Source organism: Oncorhynchus mykiss, chromosome 5, assembly GCF_013265735.2.
Source record: "Oncorhynchus mykiss isolate Arlee chromosome 5, USDA_OmykA_1.1, whole genome shotgun sequence".
NCBI classification, from domain to species: domain Eukaryota; kingdom Metazoa; phylum Chordata; class Actinopteri; order Salmoniformes; family Salmonidae; genus Oncorhynchus; species Oncorhynchus mykiss.
This window is the reverse complement of record NC_048569.1, coordinates 36,992,039-37,009,294: the sequence shown is the minus strand read 5'-3', so window position 1 is coordinate 37,009,294 and position 17,256 is coordinate 36,992,039. Positions and strand designations below refer to the sequence as shown.

General features: G+C 41.6%; 1 protein-coding gene across 8 annotated transcripts in view; it reads left to right on the top strand.

Annotated features, from left to right (window-relative positions):
• Positions 1-17,256, top strand: part of LOC110522926 (lysine-specific demethylase 2B) — a 56,020-nt gene that overhangs the window by 4,713 nt on the left and 34,051 nt on the right. For 7 of the 8 annotated variants that reach the window (XM_036977406.1, XM_036977405.1, XM_036977400.1 and 4 more), the window contains exons 7-9: positions 5,905-5,998; positions 6,415-6,568; positions 6,753-6,868. In XM_036977406.1, the coding sequence (XP_036833301.1) occupies positions 5,905-5,998; positions 6,415-6,568; positions 6,753-6,868 (364 nt within the window). Of the gene's footprint in view, positions 1-5,842; positions 5,999-6,414; positions 6,569-6,752; positions 6,869-17,256 lie in introns of all 8 variants that reach the window. The other variant, XM_036977407.1, reaches the window with a different exon arrangement.

The window sequence follows — 17,256 nt, the reverse complement described above, 5'->3', positions numbered from 1 at the left end:
TGTCGGGAGTACTCTACCATGTCATTTGACTTCGCTTTATTTACCCCCTCTTTAATGGAGACGCTTATGGGGTGCTGAGATTGATTGTGAGTGGTGTTTGTAGTGGGATGTTGGGCTCTTAGCCCAGGGTCTGGTCACTCTCTGTCCATAGGGGAAACTGCTGTGCAGCCAATAGGATGGGGATCTATGTGTGTGATTATGTTGTGTCTCACAGGTTCAGCAGATGGGCCCTCAGTTTATGATAATTGCAACAGACGTGGGTGAAGATAGTTCTATCATAAACATCTGTGAATGTGTAGGAGGCCTATATGTGCTTCTTTGGAAATGATTTGTCTTTGTTTGCAAGTATGGTATTCATAATATAAAGAGAGTGAATGTGAAGTATGTAAGCCATACAGTATTATGCGTCTCTACATGTTCCGTTGAGTGTAGGTGATATTTGTGTCTAGTTATACAAAAGGTGGTCCAATCCTGGATACTGATTGTTTAAAACTGCATTCCAACTGGTGTCTATTCAACAAGTTACCACCGGCTAAAGCTATGACGTTGAAATGCATATTTACTCTGATCCATCTCACTGCGCAATTCACTGTCTCATCAACCCAGCCAGGCAATTTATAAACTTGATCTCCACTATAAAAAGCATCTAGACATTATATCCCATTTTTTTTTAGACAAGCAGTTGGTTTTCCACAGCTGAGATTTGTATAAACCTCTGACATTTGCAACATTATTTCAATATTGAAATTCTTTCTCCACCTGTCCCATAGTAATGAATGTGTCGGGACGAAACAGACCACTTTTCTCAGCCAGTTAAATTCATGAATCAGCTGGCACCATTTTTATGGATATATACAAAGAAATGTCAAGAAAACAGGTAATGTCAGAAAACAGGTAAAACAAAACGAAATGCAGCTTGTTTGAAGTCTTTCCAGCTTCAGTTTGTTGTGATTGTGTTAGCTGTGTTGTTGGCTAGCTCCTCTGAACAACAGTGTCCTGACGAGAGAACACATTTTCTATGCCAGGTGAAATCGCGCCCCATTAGCTCATTGTTATGGATGATTCCAAATAAATGTCACTAGAAAACAGCTTAAACAAACGCAAATGCAGCTACTTTGATGTTATTCTGGCTGCACTGTTTGACGTGACTGTAATTTAGCCATAACTGGCTAGCAAGCAAGCAAGGAATAAGTACGTTGCCAGCCAGTATGGTAATGGAACATTTAGAATGAGTGACTGGGTCGCGTCCATAGATAGAGAACAGAAATGACGGATGGGTCACATCTCTTGCAACCGAACCGATAGAACGAATGACCAGTCGGCTTGGCTGGCAACCTTAGATTTGTGTCGGGACTATATCTTGTGGAAGGATGAAATAGTATGAATAAAAAATGTTTTTTTTATTAAAATATGTCAATCATTATTTTAATATGTTGGTAACCCTTTGTATAAAAATGATAATGCCCATGATGCCAGTGTTTGGAGGATATATTGGCACGGTTTGCCGGCCCTCTACGACACTCGTGGCAATATATCCTCCAAACACCGGCTTCTTGGGCATTATCACTTAAATGAATGAGGTGTCCTTCTCCCTGAGTATTTATGTGCTTAAACTGGCAGTTTAACCCATTACCTCAGTCAAGGTCATACTCCTGTAAACCCTTTCCTCAGGTCTCTCTGTGGGAGGGAGCAGATACACTGCTGTAGGATGGATGACAAGCCTGTATCTTTCTGACTAGCGTCATACAGTAGGAGCCAGCGGAGGCTGGAGAACTATATCTTAGCCCCCGAATTATGTAATAGACCAAATTAAATATGTATGGCTGAAATTAGCCGCGTTGACAGGATGGGAAGTGGTCTGTATTTTATGAGCTCTTGCAACTGGCTGGATCAGAGGAGGCAAACAAGCTTGTATTGATCAACTGGTGTTATGGAGGCTCCCTGGTGGACTCGTGCTGCCAAGAGAGGTCATTTGTCCTACAACAGGAACAGGGGTTGTGTCGATCAGTGTTTGGTATAGATTTGGTGTATTGTTTGTTCATCATTCATGATGGATGTCCCATGGCATGAATAGTGGAATTACAACCCTGTGAAAGGCTTTGAATTAGAAATGTCATAACCTTTTTCATCAAACACTCAGTGTATGTATGGACCTGTATCTAGAATTGTTGTTGTTGCCTGATTTACTGTAGGGTATAGATCTAAGAAACCTGGCGAGTAGAATACCTGTGCTGACTTTAAAATGATACCAGGAGAAAGGATGTACCATTTTGCAGTAGCCTACATACAAATCAAACCATCTTACAACAATCATGACTGTGGCTTTAACCATAATTTGCATTGTTTTCCCTATATTAATTTAGCAGCCTGCTGCTAGAATGTTTGATTCACTCCGCTGCATAAGAACACTACATAAGCCTCGGCAAAATGTGTAGAATTGCAGGAAATGAGCTTAAAACATTAACATTTTCTCCCCTCCGAAGGCAAAATTTGCAGGAAGTCTCTGCAGCCAAGAGAACAGCATTTAAAAATGTTCCTTCAGAGACTGCGCCATTGGCCACGACCACAGATTTATAAGTAGATTTCAGTCAAAAGTGTAACTCGGCCACTAAGGAACATTGACTGTCTTGGTAAGCAATTCCAGTAGATTTGGCCTTGTGTTTTAGGTTATTGTCTTGCTGGAAGGTGAATTAATCTCCCAGTGTTTGGTGGAATGCAGACTGAACCAGGTTTTCCTTTTGCCTGAGTTTAGCTCCATTTCTTTTTTTATCCTGAAAAACTCCCCGGTCCTTAATGATTACAAGCATACCCATAACATGATGCAGCCACTACTGTGCTTGAAAATATGGAGAGTAGGACTCCATAATGTGTTGTATTGGATCTGTCCCAAACATAAGACTTCATATTCAGGACAAAACTTTTGCAGTTGTACTTTAATGCCTTCTTGCAAACAGGATGCATGCTTTGTAATATTTTCATTCTGTACAGGCTTCCTTTTCACTCTGTCAATTAGTTTAGTATTGTGGAGTAACTACAATGTTGTTGATCCATCCTCAGTTTTCTCCTTTCACAGCCATTAAACTCTGTAACTGTTTTAAAGTCACCATTGTCGTCATGGTGAAACCCCTGAGCGGTTTCTTTCCTCTCCGGCAACTGAGTTAGGAAGGACGCTCGTATCTTTGTAGTGACTGGGTGTATTGATTAGAGGTCGACCGATTATGATTTTTCAACGCCGAGGACCAAAAAAAGCCGATACCGATTAATCATCCGATTAAATTATTATTATTTTTAAACATTTTTTTAAACATTTTTTTATTTGTAATAATGACAATTACAACAATACTGAATGACCACTTTTATTTTAACTTAATATAATACATCAATAAAATCAATTTAGCCTCAAATAAATAATGAAACATGTTCAATTTGGTTTAAATAATGCAAAAACAAAGTGTTGGAGAAGAAAGTAAAAGTGCAATATGTGCCATGTAAGAAAGCTAACATTTAAGTTCCTTGCTCAGAACATGAGAACATATGAAAGCTGGTGGTTTCTTTTAAAACGAGTCTACAATATTCCCAGGTAAGAAGTTTTAGGTTGTAGTTATTATATGACTATTTCTCTCTATACCATTTATATTTAATATACCTTTGACTATTAGATGTTCTTATAGGCACTTTAGTATTGCCAGTGTAACAGTATAGCTTCTGTCCCTTTCCTCGCCCCTACCTGGGCTCAAACCAGCAACACAACGACAACAGCCAGTTACCCATCGCTCAACAAAAGCCAAGGCCCTTTTGAACAACTACTTGAACAACTACTTCAAGGTCTCAGAGCGAGTTACGTCACCGATTGAAACGCTATTAGCACGCACCCCGCTAACTAGCTAGCCATTTCACATCGGTTACACCAGCCTAATCTCGGGAGTTGATAGGCTTGAAGTCATAAACTGCTCAATGCTTGGAGCACAGGGAAAAGCTGCTGGCAAATGCACAAATTTGCTGTTTGAATGAATGCTTACGAGCCTGCTGTTGCCTACCACTGCTCAGTCAGACTGCTCTATCAAATATCAAATCAGAGACTTAATTATAATATAATAACACACAGAAATACAAGCTTTATGTCATTAATATGGTAAAATCTGGAAACTATCATTTTGAAAACAAAACATTTATTCTTTCAGTGAAATACGGAACCGTTCCGTATTTTATCTAACGGGTGGCATCCATAAGTCTAAATATTCCTGTTACATTGCACAACCTACAATGTTATGTCATAATTACGTAAAATTCTGGCAAATTAGTTCTCAACGAGCCAGGCGACCCAAACTGTTGCATATACTCTGACTCTGCGTGCAATAACCGCAAGAGAAGTGACACAATTTCCCTAGTTTAATATTGCCTGCTAACCTGGATTTCTTTTAACTAAATATGCAGGTTTAAAAAAATATACCTCGTGTGTATTGATTTTAAGAAAGGCATTGATGTTTATGGTTAGGTACATTTGTGCAACGATTGTGCTTTTTTTGCAAATGCGCTGTTATTAAGTCATCCCCCGTTTGGCCAAGTTGGTCTTCACACAGTTCGCAACGAGCCAGGCGGCCCAAACTGCTGCATATAGCCTGACTCTGTTGCACGGAACGCAAGAGAAGTGACACAATTTCCCTAGTTAAAAGAAATTCATGTTAGCAGGTAATATTAACTAAATATGCAGGTAAAGACGTTGATGTTTATGGTTAGGTACACATTGGTGCAACGACAGTGTTGCTTTTCACGAATGCACTTGTTAAATAACCATTTGGTGAAGTAGGCTATGATTCAATGATAAATTAACAGGCACCGCATCGATTATATGCAATGCAGGACAAGCTAGTTAACCTAGTAATATCATCAACCATGTGTAGTTAACTAGTGATTATGTGAAGATTTGATTGTTTTTATAAGGTATGTTTAATGCTAGCTAGCACCTTACCGTGGCTCCTTGCGGCACTCGCATAACAGGTAGTCAGCTTGCCACTCAGTCTCCTCGTGGAGTGCAATGTAATCGGCCGTGATCGGTGTCCAAAAATGTTGATTACCGATTGTTATGAAAACTTGAAATCGGCCCTAATTAATCGGCCATTCCGGTTAATCGGTCGACCACTAGTATTGATACACCATCCAAAGTATAATTAATAACTTCATCATGCTCAAAGGGTTATTCAACGTCTGCTTTAAAAAATAAAAAAAACGATCTATCCAATAGGTGCCCTTCTTTGCGAGGGCCCTTCTCTGGTCTTTGTGGTTGAATCTGTGTTTGAAATGTACTGCTCGACTGAGGGACCTTACAGATAATTGTCCATGCAACTTATATTACTTGCTAAACAACATATTTACTCTTGAACTTTAGGCTTACCATAAGAAAGGAGTTGAATACTTATGGACTCAAGACATTTCATCTTTTCTTTCTTAATTAATTAGTAAAAACTGCAAATAACCATCCACTTTGACATTATGGGCTATTGTGTGTGTGTCCACACATTTGTGGTTATTGATTTTTTTGATGTTGGTCGGAATAGAGTATTGGTAGATGTAGAAGATTTCAACCAGGTATTGGGGCTATTCCAAATTGGTTGAACTGCTTGTTTTGAAGGAATAAATAGACATTTTCGGCCAAATAGCATTCCATGTACTGGAATGTTGCAATGCTACACTTTCTGGATAGTTTCTGGGGTAAGAACAGTGAACAAAAGTTTGCTCACTGAGCGCTTCTTTGACAAAGTTGGTGACCATACTGCACATGTTTTATTTACCCATTTCTGATGTTCATTTAGCTCAGTATCTAACCCACTGTCTGATCCCTCAGGTTCATCATAACTATGCAGATGCGGGGTCTCATCATCCATCCCTCTCATCCCTCCTCTGTAGGTACTGTTTGATGAGCGTGAAGGGCTGCTATACTGACTTCCACATTGATTTCGGGGGCACGTCTGTGTGGTATCACGTTTTCAAGGGAGGGAAGGTAAGTTCATTTATTTGTATTATTATTTGTATTCATTTTTCTTTAACAGTATGTGGATAACAGCAGTGCATCCACCTGAGGCTCTGATGTACCCTCCCCCAATGCCGGTACTGTAAATGTATCAGATTTCTGCAGAGGCGCTACAAACGAACCTGCCCCCTGTTTTTCTCAGCGACGGCTGCAGAAATCACAGGACTGTTGCTAGGTAGTCCGTTGAGGGATCTCATTATATAAACGTGCACATTTCAAGCTAGAGGAAGAGAAATGTTGAGGTAGGATAGTCAAATCTAAGAAATGTCCCGGCTTCTCTAGTATAAGATGTAACATTGAGTGCTGTTAACATAGAAATATCACCCTTGTTTTAGATGACTACCAAAGCTACATTTACAGCTTTTCATACCCTGTCCCGTCCCCAGGTGTTCTGGCTGGTGCCTCCGACGCCTCATAACCTTGCCCTGTATGAGGAATGGGTTCTGTCAGGCAAGCAGAGTGACATCTTCCTGGGAGACCGTGCAGATGGCTGCCAGAGGGTGGAGCTGAAACAGGGCTACACCTTCTTCATCCCCTCTGGTGAACTGCCTAGCATTTAATTTTGATGTATTCCTATCATATTGACGTTAATATTATTGTAGCAAACCATACATTACATGCTCTGCTTTATTCAAGCATGTGTTTGAGGACATGTTTGGGCATGCTATCTGTTTTGAGTGGGTCAGCCGGTTCTCATGATGTTTGGCTGGCTGTCCTGTTTCAGGCTGGATTCATGCAGTCTACACCCCTGAGGACACGCTGGTGTTTGGAGGCAACATTCTGCACAGCTTTAACATTCCCATGCAACTCTCCATCTATGAGATAGAGAATAGGACTAAGGTAGGCTGTCATACAGGTGTCCCACTACTGACGCTTCACTCCACCTATGACCATTAGTTAAACTAAACTGTGTCTCTACAATGAAGATGGATGAGGAAACAGCCTCACCTCATGCAAACAAGTCAAGGTCACTTAGTTTGCTGCGTCAATGAGTGTGAGAATGTCAAATCAACCTTGTGATGTCATCAGAGTGCGCAGCTGAACACTGTATGCTGGAAACACTCGGCTTGTTATTTTTGATTAAAACATAACTAATATTCGTTAAATATAAATACCAAACTTGTTTTTGCGTGGATTCCGTGACGTGGTTAGCTTTTAACAGCTAGGACCGCTATTTCTTGTCCCAGAATTCTGCTTAACAGACAGGTTGAAGCCTGCTTGACAGAGCTGCTAAGCTGCTTGCCACCAAGCTAACGAAGTTAGTCCCAGATGAGTTTTGCAATGGAGCCCTCTTTGTCTGGAGAAATAATTGTAGTGTTCCTGCGCTGTAGGAGCTGTGTCTACTACGCTTTGCTTCAGGACAAACCGGATCACTCAGAGTTCCAATGCGGCAATTGTTTGCTTGCCGGGGATTATAGGCTTGAGGTGGCTTCCTTGATCACGCAGGTTGCCAGTCTACCTAAGAAACTGGTTAAAACGCAGAGTGGAATGTTTACCTTTTCTACGCCAGTGGCTGGACGGTGTACGCGCTTGTTGGCTGCATCTCCGCCTTGTCTTTTGTCATTATCCGACTGGCCTGTGTTGCCTGGAGCTCCCCCATCTGATAGCAGAGTTGAAGGGGCACAGCAAGAGGAGCAAGGCAATCAAAGATGGTCACATGTCATGAGCCGTGGAAGGCAAAGACAGCGGCCTCCCGCAAAGCAGTCTACACTCCCAACGATAGGCCCGGAGTAGATACAAACAACGAATAGTTTTGGCGTCCTGGAGCCTGATCTTCCTGCACCTTATGTCTGCGGCCGCAGTGCCTACTCCTACGATTTCGAAGTTGACGTCGGCAACCTTCCGTCCCTGCTCTGGATCGAACAGGGATTCTCCATATGTCGGAGGCCTGTGCCGGGAGCAACAGGCTCAAGTTATCCTACCTCTCGCCCGCCCATAAAGTGTTCTCCGAGGCATGGGAGTGGGAGGTGTCCTCGTCCTTCTCGCCAGCCGTGATTTTGTGCTGCTCCATGGTAAGAAATGTGAATGTTTTTGCACCAGGAACAATGTCCTATCCCAGAGCTTGAGTAAATGACATTACTTAACTGCTATCGAATGTGCTACTTCAGGACATGGAAATCGATTCTATCGTAGTTCATGTGCGTTTTAATAACATTATGAAGGGCAACTCTGAACTGTTGAAACTGGATTTTAAAGAGGTCATTGACTCTCTGCTAGACGCTAATTAAATACCCATCATATTTGGCTCTGTGCCCTCTGAATAGTGGCATTAAATGCTTTTGCAGGATTCTTTCTTTTCACTACTGGCTACGTGATTATTGCAGCTCAATTGGTGTAATTTTTTGTTGACAATTTCAATAACCTTTTGGAAACAAAACACATTTTATAAGGAGGATGTGATCCATCCAAATCATTTGGGTTCCTGGATCCTTTTACAACATTAAAGCTGCATTGAGACAATGACTTATCAATGACTCAAGCCCAGCTCAGCTAATCCCTACCATTGTGATGCAGAGTTGTCATAATTCTTCAGAAAATGTACATTATACCAGGGGAGTTGGTAGACACAATGTAAGTAACCTGATGTTCTGAAAGAACTGCAAAATCTGGATCCCTACAAATCAGCTGGGCTAGACAATCTGGACCCTCTCTTTCTAAATATATCCTCCAAAATTGTTGCAACCCCTACTACTAGCCTATTCAACCTCTCTTTCGTATCGTCTGAGATCCCCAAAGATTGAAAGCTGCCGCGGTCATCCCCCTCTTCAAAGGGGGAGACTCTAGACCCAAACCTACATCCATCCTGCCCTGCCTTTCTAAAATCTTTGAAAGCCAAGTTAATAAACAGATCACCGACCATTTTGAATTCCACCGTACTTTCTCCACTATGCAATCTGGTTTCCGAGCTGGTCATGGGTGCACCTCAGCCACGCTCAAGGTCCTAAACGATATCATAACCGCCATCGATAAAAGACAGTACTGTGCAGCTGTCTTCATCGACCTGGCCAAGGCTTTCGACTCTGTCAATCACCGCGTTCTTATCGGCAGACTCAACAGCATTGGCTTCTCAAATGACTGCCTCGCCTGGTTCACTTGTCAGATAGAGTTTAGTGTGTCAAATCGGAGGGTCTGTTGTCCGAACCTCTGGCAGTCTCTATGGGGGTGCCACAGGGTTAAATTCTTGGGACGACTCTTTTCTCTTTATATATCATTGATGTCGCTCTTGCTGCTGGTGATTCTCTGATCCACCTCTACGCAGACGACACCATTCTGTATACATCTGGCCCTTCTTTGAACACTGTGCTAACAAACCTCCAAACGAGCTTCAACGCCATACAACACTCCTTCCGTGGCCTCCAACTGCTTTTAAATGCTAGTAAAACTAAGTGCATGCTCTTCAACCGATTGCTGCCTGCACCTCTGGACGGTTCTGACCCAGAATATGTGGACAACACCTAGGTGTCTGGTTAGACTGTAAACTCTCCTTCCAGACCCACATTAAGCATCTCCAATACAAAATTAAATCTAGTATCAGCATCCTATTTCGCAACAAAGCCTCCTTCACTCATGCTGCCAAACTTGCCCTCAAAAAACAGATTATCCTACCTTTCCTTGACTTTGGCTATGTCATTTACAAAATAGCCTCCAACACTTTACTAAGCAAACTGGATGTAGTCTATCACAGTGCCGTCCGTTTTATCACCAAAGCCCCATATACTACCCACCACTGTGACCTTTATGCTCTCGTTGGCTGGCCCTCGCTACATATCCGTCGCCAAACCCACTGGCTCCAGGTGATCTATAAGTCTTTGCTAGGTAAAGCCCCGCCTCAGTTCACTGGTCACCATAGCTACATCCACCCGTAGCACGCGCTCAAGCAAGTATATTTCACTGGTCATCCCCAAAGCCAACACTTCCTTTGGCCGCCTTTCCTTCCAGTTTTCTGCTGCCAATGACATGAACGAATTGCAAAAATCTGCAAGAAGCTGGAGACTTATATCTCCTTCACTAACTTTAAGCGTCAGCTGTCTGAGCAGCTTACCCGTCACTGTACCTGTACACAGCCAATCTGTAAATAGCACATCCGACTACCTCATCCCCATATTATTACTTACCCTCTTGCTCTTTTTCACCCCAGTGTCTTTACTTGCACATCATCATCCACACATCTATCATTCCAGTATTAATGCTAAATTGTATTTTTTTTTCCCGCTTCTAGGGCCTATTTATGGCCTACCTCCTTACTCTTCTACATTTGCATACACTGTACATAGATTTTTCTATTTGTCTTTTCTTTTGTGTTATTGTTTATTGTTTGTGTTATTGTTATCCGTTGTTTATGTGTAACTCTGTGTTGTTTTTGTCGCACTGCATTGCTTTATCTTGGCCAGGTCGCAGTTGTAAATGAGAACTTGTTCTCAACTGGCCTACCTGGTTAAATAAAGGTGAAATAATTCATTCAAAAACAGCGTAATTTTGTCCCTCTAGCTGTCCTGAATGCCTCTGCTGATCCTTCAGCTATTGTGTGCAGTAATCATGTGCATATGAACCAAATGTATACTGTTAGCACCGAGGCAGTGTTCCCTAGTAGGAAGTTCACTGTGTGCAGCTCACCATGCACAAACATAAATAACATGAGCATATCTACTTCTGCTAAGCTTCACCGTAAAGCAATGAAAACAAGTAAGCATCCCGGAAGAAAAGTGCTCAAAATAGCCAACGTTAACATATTTTTCAACCTCTCCCTGTCCGAGTCTGTAATACCAACATGTTTTAAGCAGATCACCGTAGTGCCTGTGTCCAAGAACACTAAGGTAACCTACCTAAATGACTACCCGTAGCACTCACGTCTAAAGCCAAGAAGGGCTTTGAAAGGCTGGTTATGGCTCACATCAACACCATTATCCCAGAAACCCTAGACCCACTCTAATTTGCATACTGCCTCAACAGATCCACAGATGATGCAATCTCTTTTGCACTCCACACTGCCCTTTCCCACCTGGACAAAAATAACACCTATGTGAGAATGTTATTCATTGACTACAGCTCAGTGCCCTCAAAGCTCATCAATAAGCTAAGGAACCTGGGACTAAACAGGTCACTCTGCAACTGAATTGTGGACTTCCTGATGGGCCGTCCCCAGGTGGTAAGGGTAGGTAACAACACATTCGCCATGCTGATCCTCAACACGGGCCTGTCGGGTGCGTGCTCAGTCCACTCCTGTACTCCCTGTTCACTCATGACTGTACGGCCAGGCACGACTCCAACACCATCATTAAGTTTGCCGATGACACAGTGGTAGGCCTGATCAACAACGAGACAGCCTATAGGGAGGAGGTCCGAGACCTGGCCGTGTGGTGCCAGGACAACAACCTCTCCCTCAACGTGATCAAGACAAAGGAGATGATTGTGGACTACAGGAAAAAGAGGACCGAGCACACCCCCATTCTCATCGACGGGGCTGCAGTGGAACAGGTTGAGAGCTTCAAGTTCCTTGGTGTCCACATCATTAACCTGTTGAGTGTAGGGGGCAGTATTTTGATGTTTGGATGAAAAACGTACCCAAATGAAACTGCCTATTTCTCAGGCCCAGACTTTAGAATATGCATATAAATGTCAGATTAGGATAGAAAACACTCTAAAGTTTCCAAAATGTCAAAATATTGTCTGTGAGTATAACAGAACTGATATTGCAGGCGAAAACCTGAGGAAAACCCAACTCAGAAGTGTTGTTTTTCCTGAAAGCTCTCTGTTCCATTGCCTGCCTTCAATCCATTTATAGGGATATCAACCAGATTCCTTTTCCTATGGCTTCCACATGTTGTGAACAGTCTTTAGACGACATACTTTCAGGCTTTTATTTTGAAAAATGAGCGAGAATGATCACATCGCGTCATTGGATGGCTGGGTGCCAAGCAGCATTTTTTTATGCGCTGCTGGCACAGCTTAGCGCAGACATTTTCTCTCTCCTATTGAAGAAGCTATCGTCCGGTTGAAATAGTATCGATTAGGATTGATTATAAAAAATGTTTGACATGTTTCTACAAACTTTACAGATACTATTTGGAATTTTCGTCTGCCCGGTTGTGACCGCTCGAGCCTGTGTATTTCTGAACATAACGCGCCAACCAAATGGAGGTATTTTGGATATAAAAATAATCTTTATGGAACAAAAGGAACATTTATTGTGTAACTGTGAGTCTCGTGAGTGCAAACATCCGGAGATCATCAAAGGTAAGCAGTTCATTTTATTGCTTTTCTGACTTTCGTGACCAATCTACTCGGCTGCTAGCTGTTTGTAATGTTTAGTCTGCTGAGAGAGATGTCCTTACATAAACGCTTGGTATGCTTTCGCCAAAAAGCTTTTTTGAAATCTGACACGCCAGGTGGATTAACAACAAGCTAAGTTGTGTTTTGCTATATTGCACTTGTGATTTCATGAAAATTAAATATTTTTAGTAATTTAATTTGAATTTGGCGCTCTGCAATTCAGCGAATGTTGACTAAAATGATCCCGCTAACGGGATGGGTGCATCAAGAAGTTAACTAACTAACATGGTCCAAGCACACCAACACAGTCTTAAAGAGTGCACGACAAAACCTTTTCTCCCTCGGGAGACTGAAAAGATTTGGCATGGGTCCTCAGATCCTCAAAAGGTTCTTCAGCTGCACCATCGAGAGCATCCCTGGCTGGTTGCATCACTCCTTGGTACGGCAACTGCTCGGCCTCCGACCGCAAGGAAATACAAACGGCCCAGTACATCACTGGGGCTAAGCTTCCTGCAATCCAGGACCTCTATACCAGGTGGTGTCAGAGTAAGGCCCTAAAAATTGTCAGACTCCAGCCACCCTAGTCATAGACTGTTCTCTATGGTACCGCACAGCAAGCTGTACCGGAGCGCCAAGTCTAGGTCCAAAAGGCTTCTTAACAGCTTCTACCCCCAAGCCATAAGACTCCTGAACACCTAATCAAATGGCTACCCAGACAATTTGCATTGCCCCCCCCCACCCCTCTTTTACACCACTGCTACTCAATGTTGTTATCATCTATGCATAGTCACTTTAATTACTCTACCTACATGTACATATTACCTCAACTAACCGGTGCCCCTGCACATTGACTCTGTACCGGTACCCTCCCTGTATATAGTCTCGTTATTATTGTTTTACTGCTGCTCTTTAATTACTTGTTACTTTTATTTCTTATTCTTATCTCGTAAGTAAGCATTTCATTGTACGGTTTACACCTGTTGTATTCGGCGCATGTGACTAATTCGATTTGATTTTATATGTAGCTTAAGAAACAAGGTTCATGAAATCAATAGTTTGCTAGTAACAGATGACATTCATATTCTGCCTATTTCTGAAATCAGTTAGATAATACCTTTTGATACAGTGGTAGCAATACAAGGTTAGAACATTTACAGAAATGCCAATGGTGGAGGTGTTGCTGTTTTATATTCGGAACCACATTCCTGTAAAGCTTAGAGAGGATCTCATGTTAAATACTGTTCAAGTAATATGTCTATAGGTTCATCTGCCTCACCTAAAGCCCATTATTGTGGGAATCTGGATAACGTGTAAAATGCTTGATAATGTATGTGATATCAACAGCGGTATATTTTCTGGGTGATTTAAATATTGACTGGCTTTCATCAAGCTGCCCACTCAAGAAAAAGCTTCAAACTGTAACCAGTGCCTGCAACCTGGTCCAGGTTATCAGTCAACCTACCAGGGTAGTTAAAAACAGCCCAGGAATGAAATAATCAACATGTATTGATCACAGCTTTACTAACGCTGCAGAAATGAGCTTGAAAGCAGTATCCAGATCCATCGAATGTAGTGATCACAATATAGTTGCTATATCTAGGAAAACGAAAGTTTCAAAGGCTGGGCCTAATATACTGTATGAGGTCATACAATATGTTTTTTAGTGATTCATATGTTGTTGATGTAAAGAATATTTGTTGGTCTGTGGTGTTTAATGAGGAGCAAACAAATCCAGCACTTGACACATTTATGAAATTGCCTTTTCCAGTTACTAATAAGCCTGCACCCATTTAAGAAAATGACTGTTAAATCTCAGTGGAATGATGAGGAATTGAAAACATTTATGGTTGAGGGATGAGGCAAAAGGAATGGCAAATAAGTCTGTCTGCACAACTGATTGGCAAACGTATTGAAAATTGAGGAATCATGTGACTAACTGAATAATAAAGAAGAAGAAACTACACTATGAAACAAAGATAAATGACAAAGAATGATAGTAAAAGGTCTTGGAGCACCTTAAATTACATTTGGGGAAAAAAGGCAAACTCGGCTCCATCATTCATTGAATCAGATTGGTCATTAATCACAAAACCGACTGATATTGCCAACTACTTTTAATTATTTTTTTCATTGGCAAGATTAGCAAACATAGGCATGACATGCCAGCAACAAAAGCTGACACTACACATCCAAGTATATCTGACCAAATTATGAAAGGTGAGAATTGTCATTTTGAATTCTGTAAAGTATCTGTGTGGAAGAGGTTAAAAAATTATTGTTGTATATCAACAATGACAAGCCACTGGGTCTGACAATTGGATGGAATATTACTGAGGATAATAGCGGACAATATTGCCACTCCTATTTGCTATATCTTTGCAAACCCTTAGTAAACTTGTGGGAAAAAATTGTGTTCGACCAGATACAATGCTATTTTACAGTAAACAAATTGACAACAGACTTCCAGCACGCTTATAGGGAAGGACATTCAACAAGCATAGCACTTACACAGCCACCCCTCGTAGCCTGGTTCCTTTCTACGTTTCTTTCTAGGTTCTGGCCTTTCTAGGTAGTTTTTCCTAGGGGTTTTAGGCTGGGTTTCTGTACAGCACTTTGTGACATCAGCTGATGTAAGACAGGGCTTTATAAATAAATTTGATTGATTGATTACACAAATGACTTATGATTGGCTGAGAGAAATTGAGGATAAAAAAGATTGGGGGGGCTGTTTTGTTGAGACTTCAGTGCGGCTTTTGACATTATCGATCATATTCTTCTGCTGGAAAAACGTATGTGTTATGGCTTTACACCCACTGCTATATTGTGGATATAGTTACTTGTCTAACAGAACTCAGAGGGTGTCCTTTAATGGAAGCCTCTCCAACATAATCTATGTAGAATCAGGAATTCCACAGGGCAGTTGTCTAGGCCCCTTACTTATTTCAATCTTTACTAATGAATTGCCACTTGTCTATGTATGCGGATGACTTATCACTCACTATACACGTTAGCGACTGAAATGACTGCAACACTTTACGAAGCGCTGCAGTTAGTTTCAGAGTAGATGGCAAGGAATAAGTTAGTACTAAATATTTCTAAAACTGAAAGCATTGTATTTGGGACAAATCATTCACTAAACAATTAAATCATGTAGTAAATAATGTGGAAATTGAGCAAGTTGACTAAACTGCTTGGAGTAACTCTGGATGTTAATTGTCATGGTCAAAACATATTGATACAACAGTAGCTAAGATGGGGAGAAGTCTGTCCACAATAAAGCGCTGCTCTACCTTCTTAACAGCATTATCAACAAGGCAGTTCCTACAGGCCCTAGTTGTTGCAACTGGGCTGCTGTTCAGTTGTGTGGTCAGGTGCCACAAAAATGGACTTAGGAAAATTGCAATTGGCTCTGAACAGGGCAGCACAGCTGGCCCTTGGATGTACACAGAGAGCTACCATTAATAATATGTATGTCAATCTTTTCTGGCTCAAAGTGGAGGAGAGATTGACTTCATCACTACATGTATTTATGAGAGGTATTGACATGTTGAATGCACCGAGTTGTCTGTCTGAACTACGGGCGCACAACTCGGACACCCATGCCTACCCCACAAGATATGCCACGAGGTCTCTTCACAGTCCCCAAGTCCAGAACAGACTATGGAAGACCCACAGTACTACATAGAGCCATGATGACATGGAACTCTATTCCATATCAAGTAACTCATGCAAGCAGTAAAATTAGATTTAAAAACATAAAAATACACCTTATGGAACAGCGGGCACTGTGAAGAGACACAAACACATGCACACACACGATAACATACTCACTATACAGACGTACACATGGATTTTGTATTGTAGATATGTGGTAGCGATGGAGTAGGTGCCTGAGTGCACACAGTGTGTTTGTGAAATCTGTCAATGTATTGCAATGTTTTAAAAATTGTATAATTGCGTAGCTGCTGCCTTGTCAGCAGATAATGGGGATCCATAATTAATAGAAATACAATTAGGCCCTTCCTCAGCCAGACCTCCTTGGTTTTCACAGATCTGATCAGGATAGGTTTAAGTAATATGAAATAAACTGTTGGGAAGCTAGGGATTTGAATGGAACTGTGCAGGAATGTGACACCGTAAGGCACACAAGTGCTGAAAGTGCAGTCATTTCCATTACCGTCCAATTGAGAAGCAGACTGATGCTAATGGTGGTGCCGATGAGGATGAGGGCTTTGCCCCCCTGCTTTAAAAAAAAAAAAAATGCCATCCATATTCATGTGGAAATGGAGTCAGTGACAGGAGTGCATGTTGAATCAGGCTGAAAATAATCTTGGCGCTTGCTTCATATTATCAGCCAGAGACGGACTTCAAGGAAAGAGGGTCAAGCCTGTAGGCCTATTTGTTTATCTCTTCTTTTCACACAAACTCCCAAGGGCTTCTTATGGTGATCAGATATTGTGTAGGATTGGTTTTGTGTGTATGCGTTTGTTTGTACTGTATGACCTATATAGAGGAATTCCTAGACAGATTTCACTCGTCTTATTCGGATATTCTTTACAATAATATGATCAGAGTAGTTATTGTAATAATATGGATGCTAGTCCTGCAGGCTTTGCGATTTATGTGGATACTTGGCTAAATGTGGCTTTCTCAGAAATGATGGATAGATTGTAGGAAGAGTCAGCTTTGCAGGAAGTACCGTACTATTTTTGTTTCTGCTGGAAAAGAGGCATGAGTGTAACAACGGCGACAGTTTCATACGCTCCCCAGGGCTCGGCACGTTGTGCTCGCTCTATTTTTACACCTCGAGATAGAAATGTAGCTAAAGAAAGGAAAGGATCATCACTTTGACAAGTGTTGATCTGTGTGAAATTGTCTTTGGGAGATAAATATAGCTGTGTTTCTAAGAGGAGAGTGGGAATCAGATCATGCTGCTGTGTCTATAAGAGGGCAAGCTC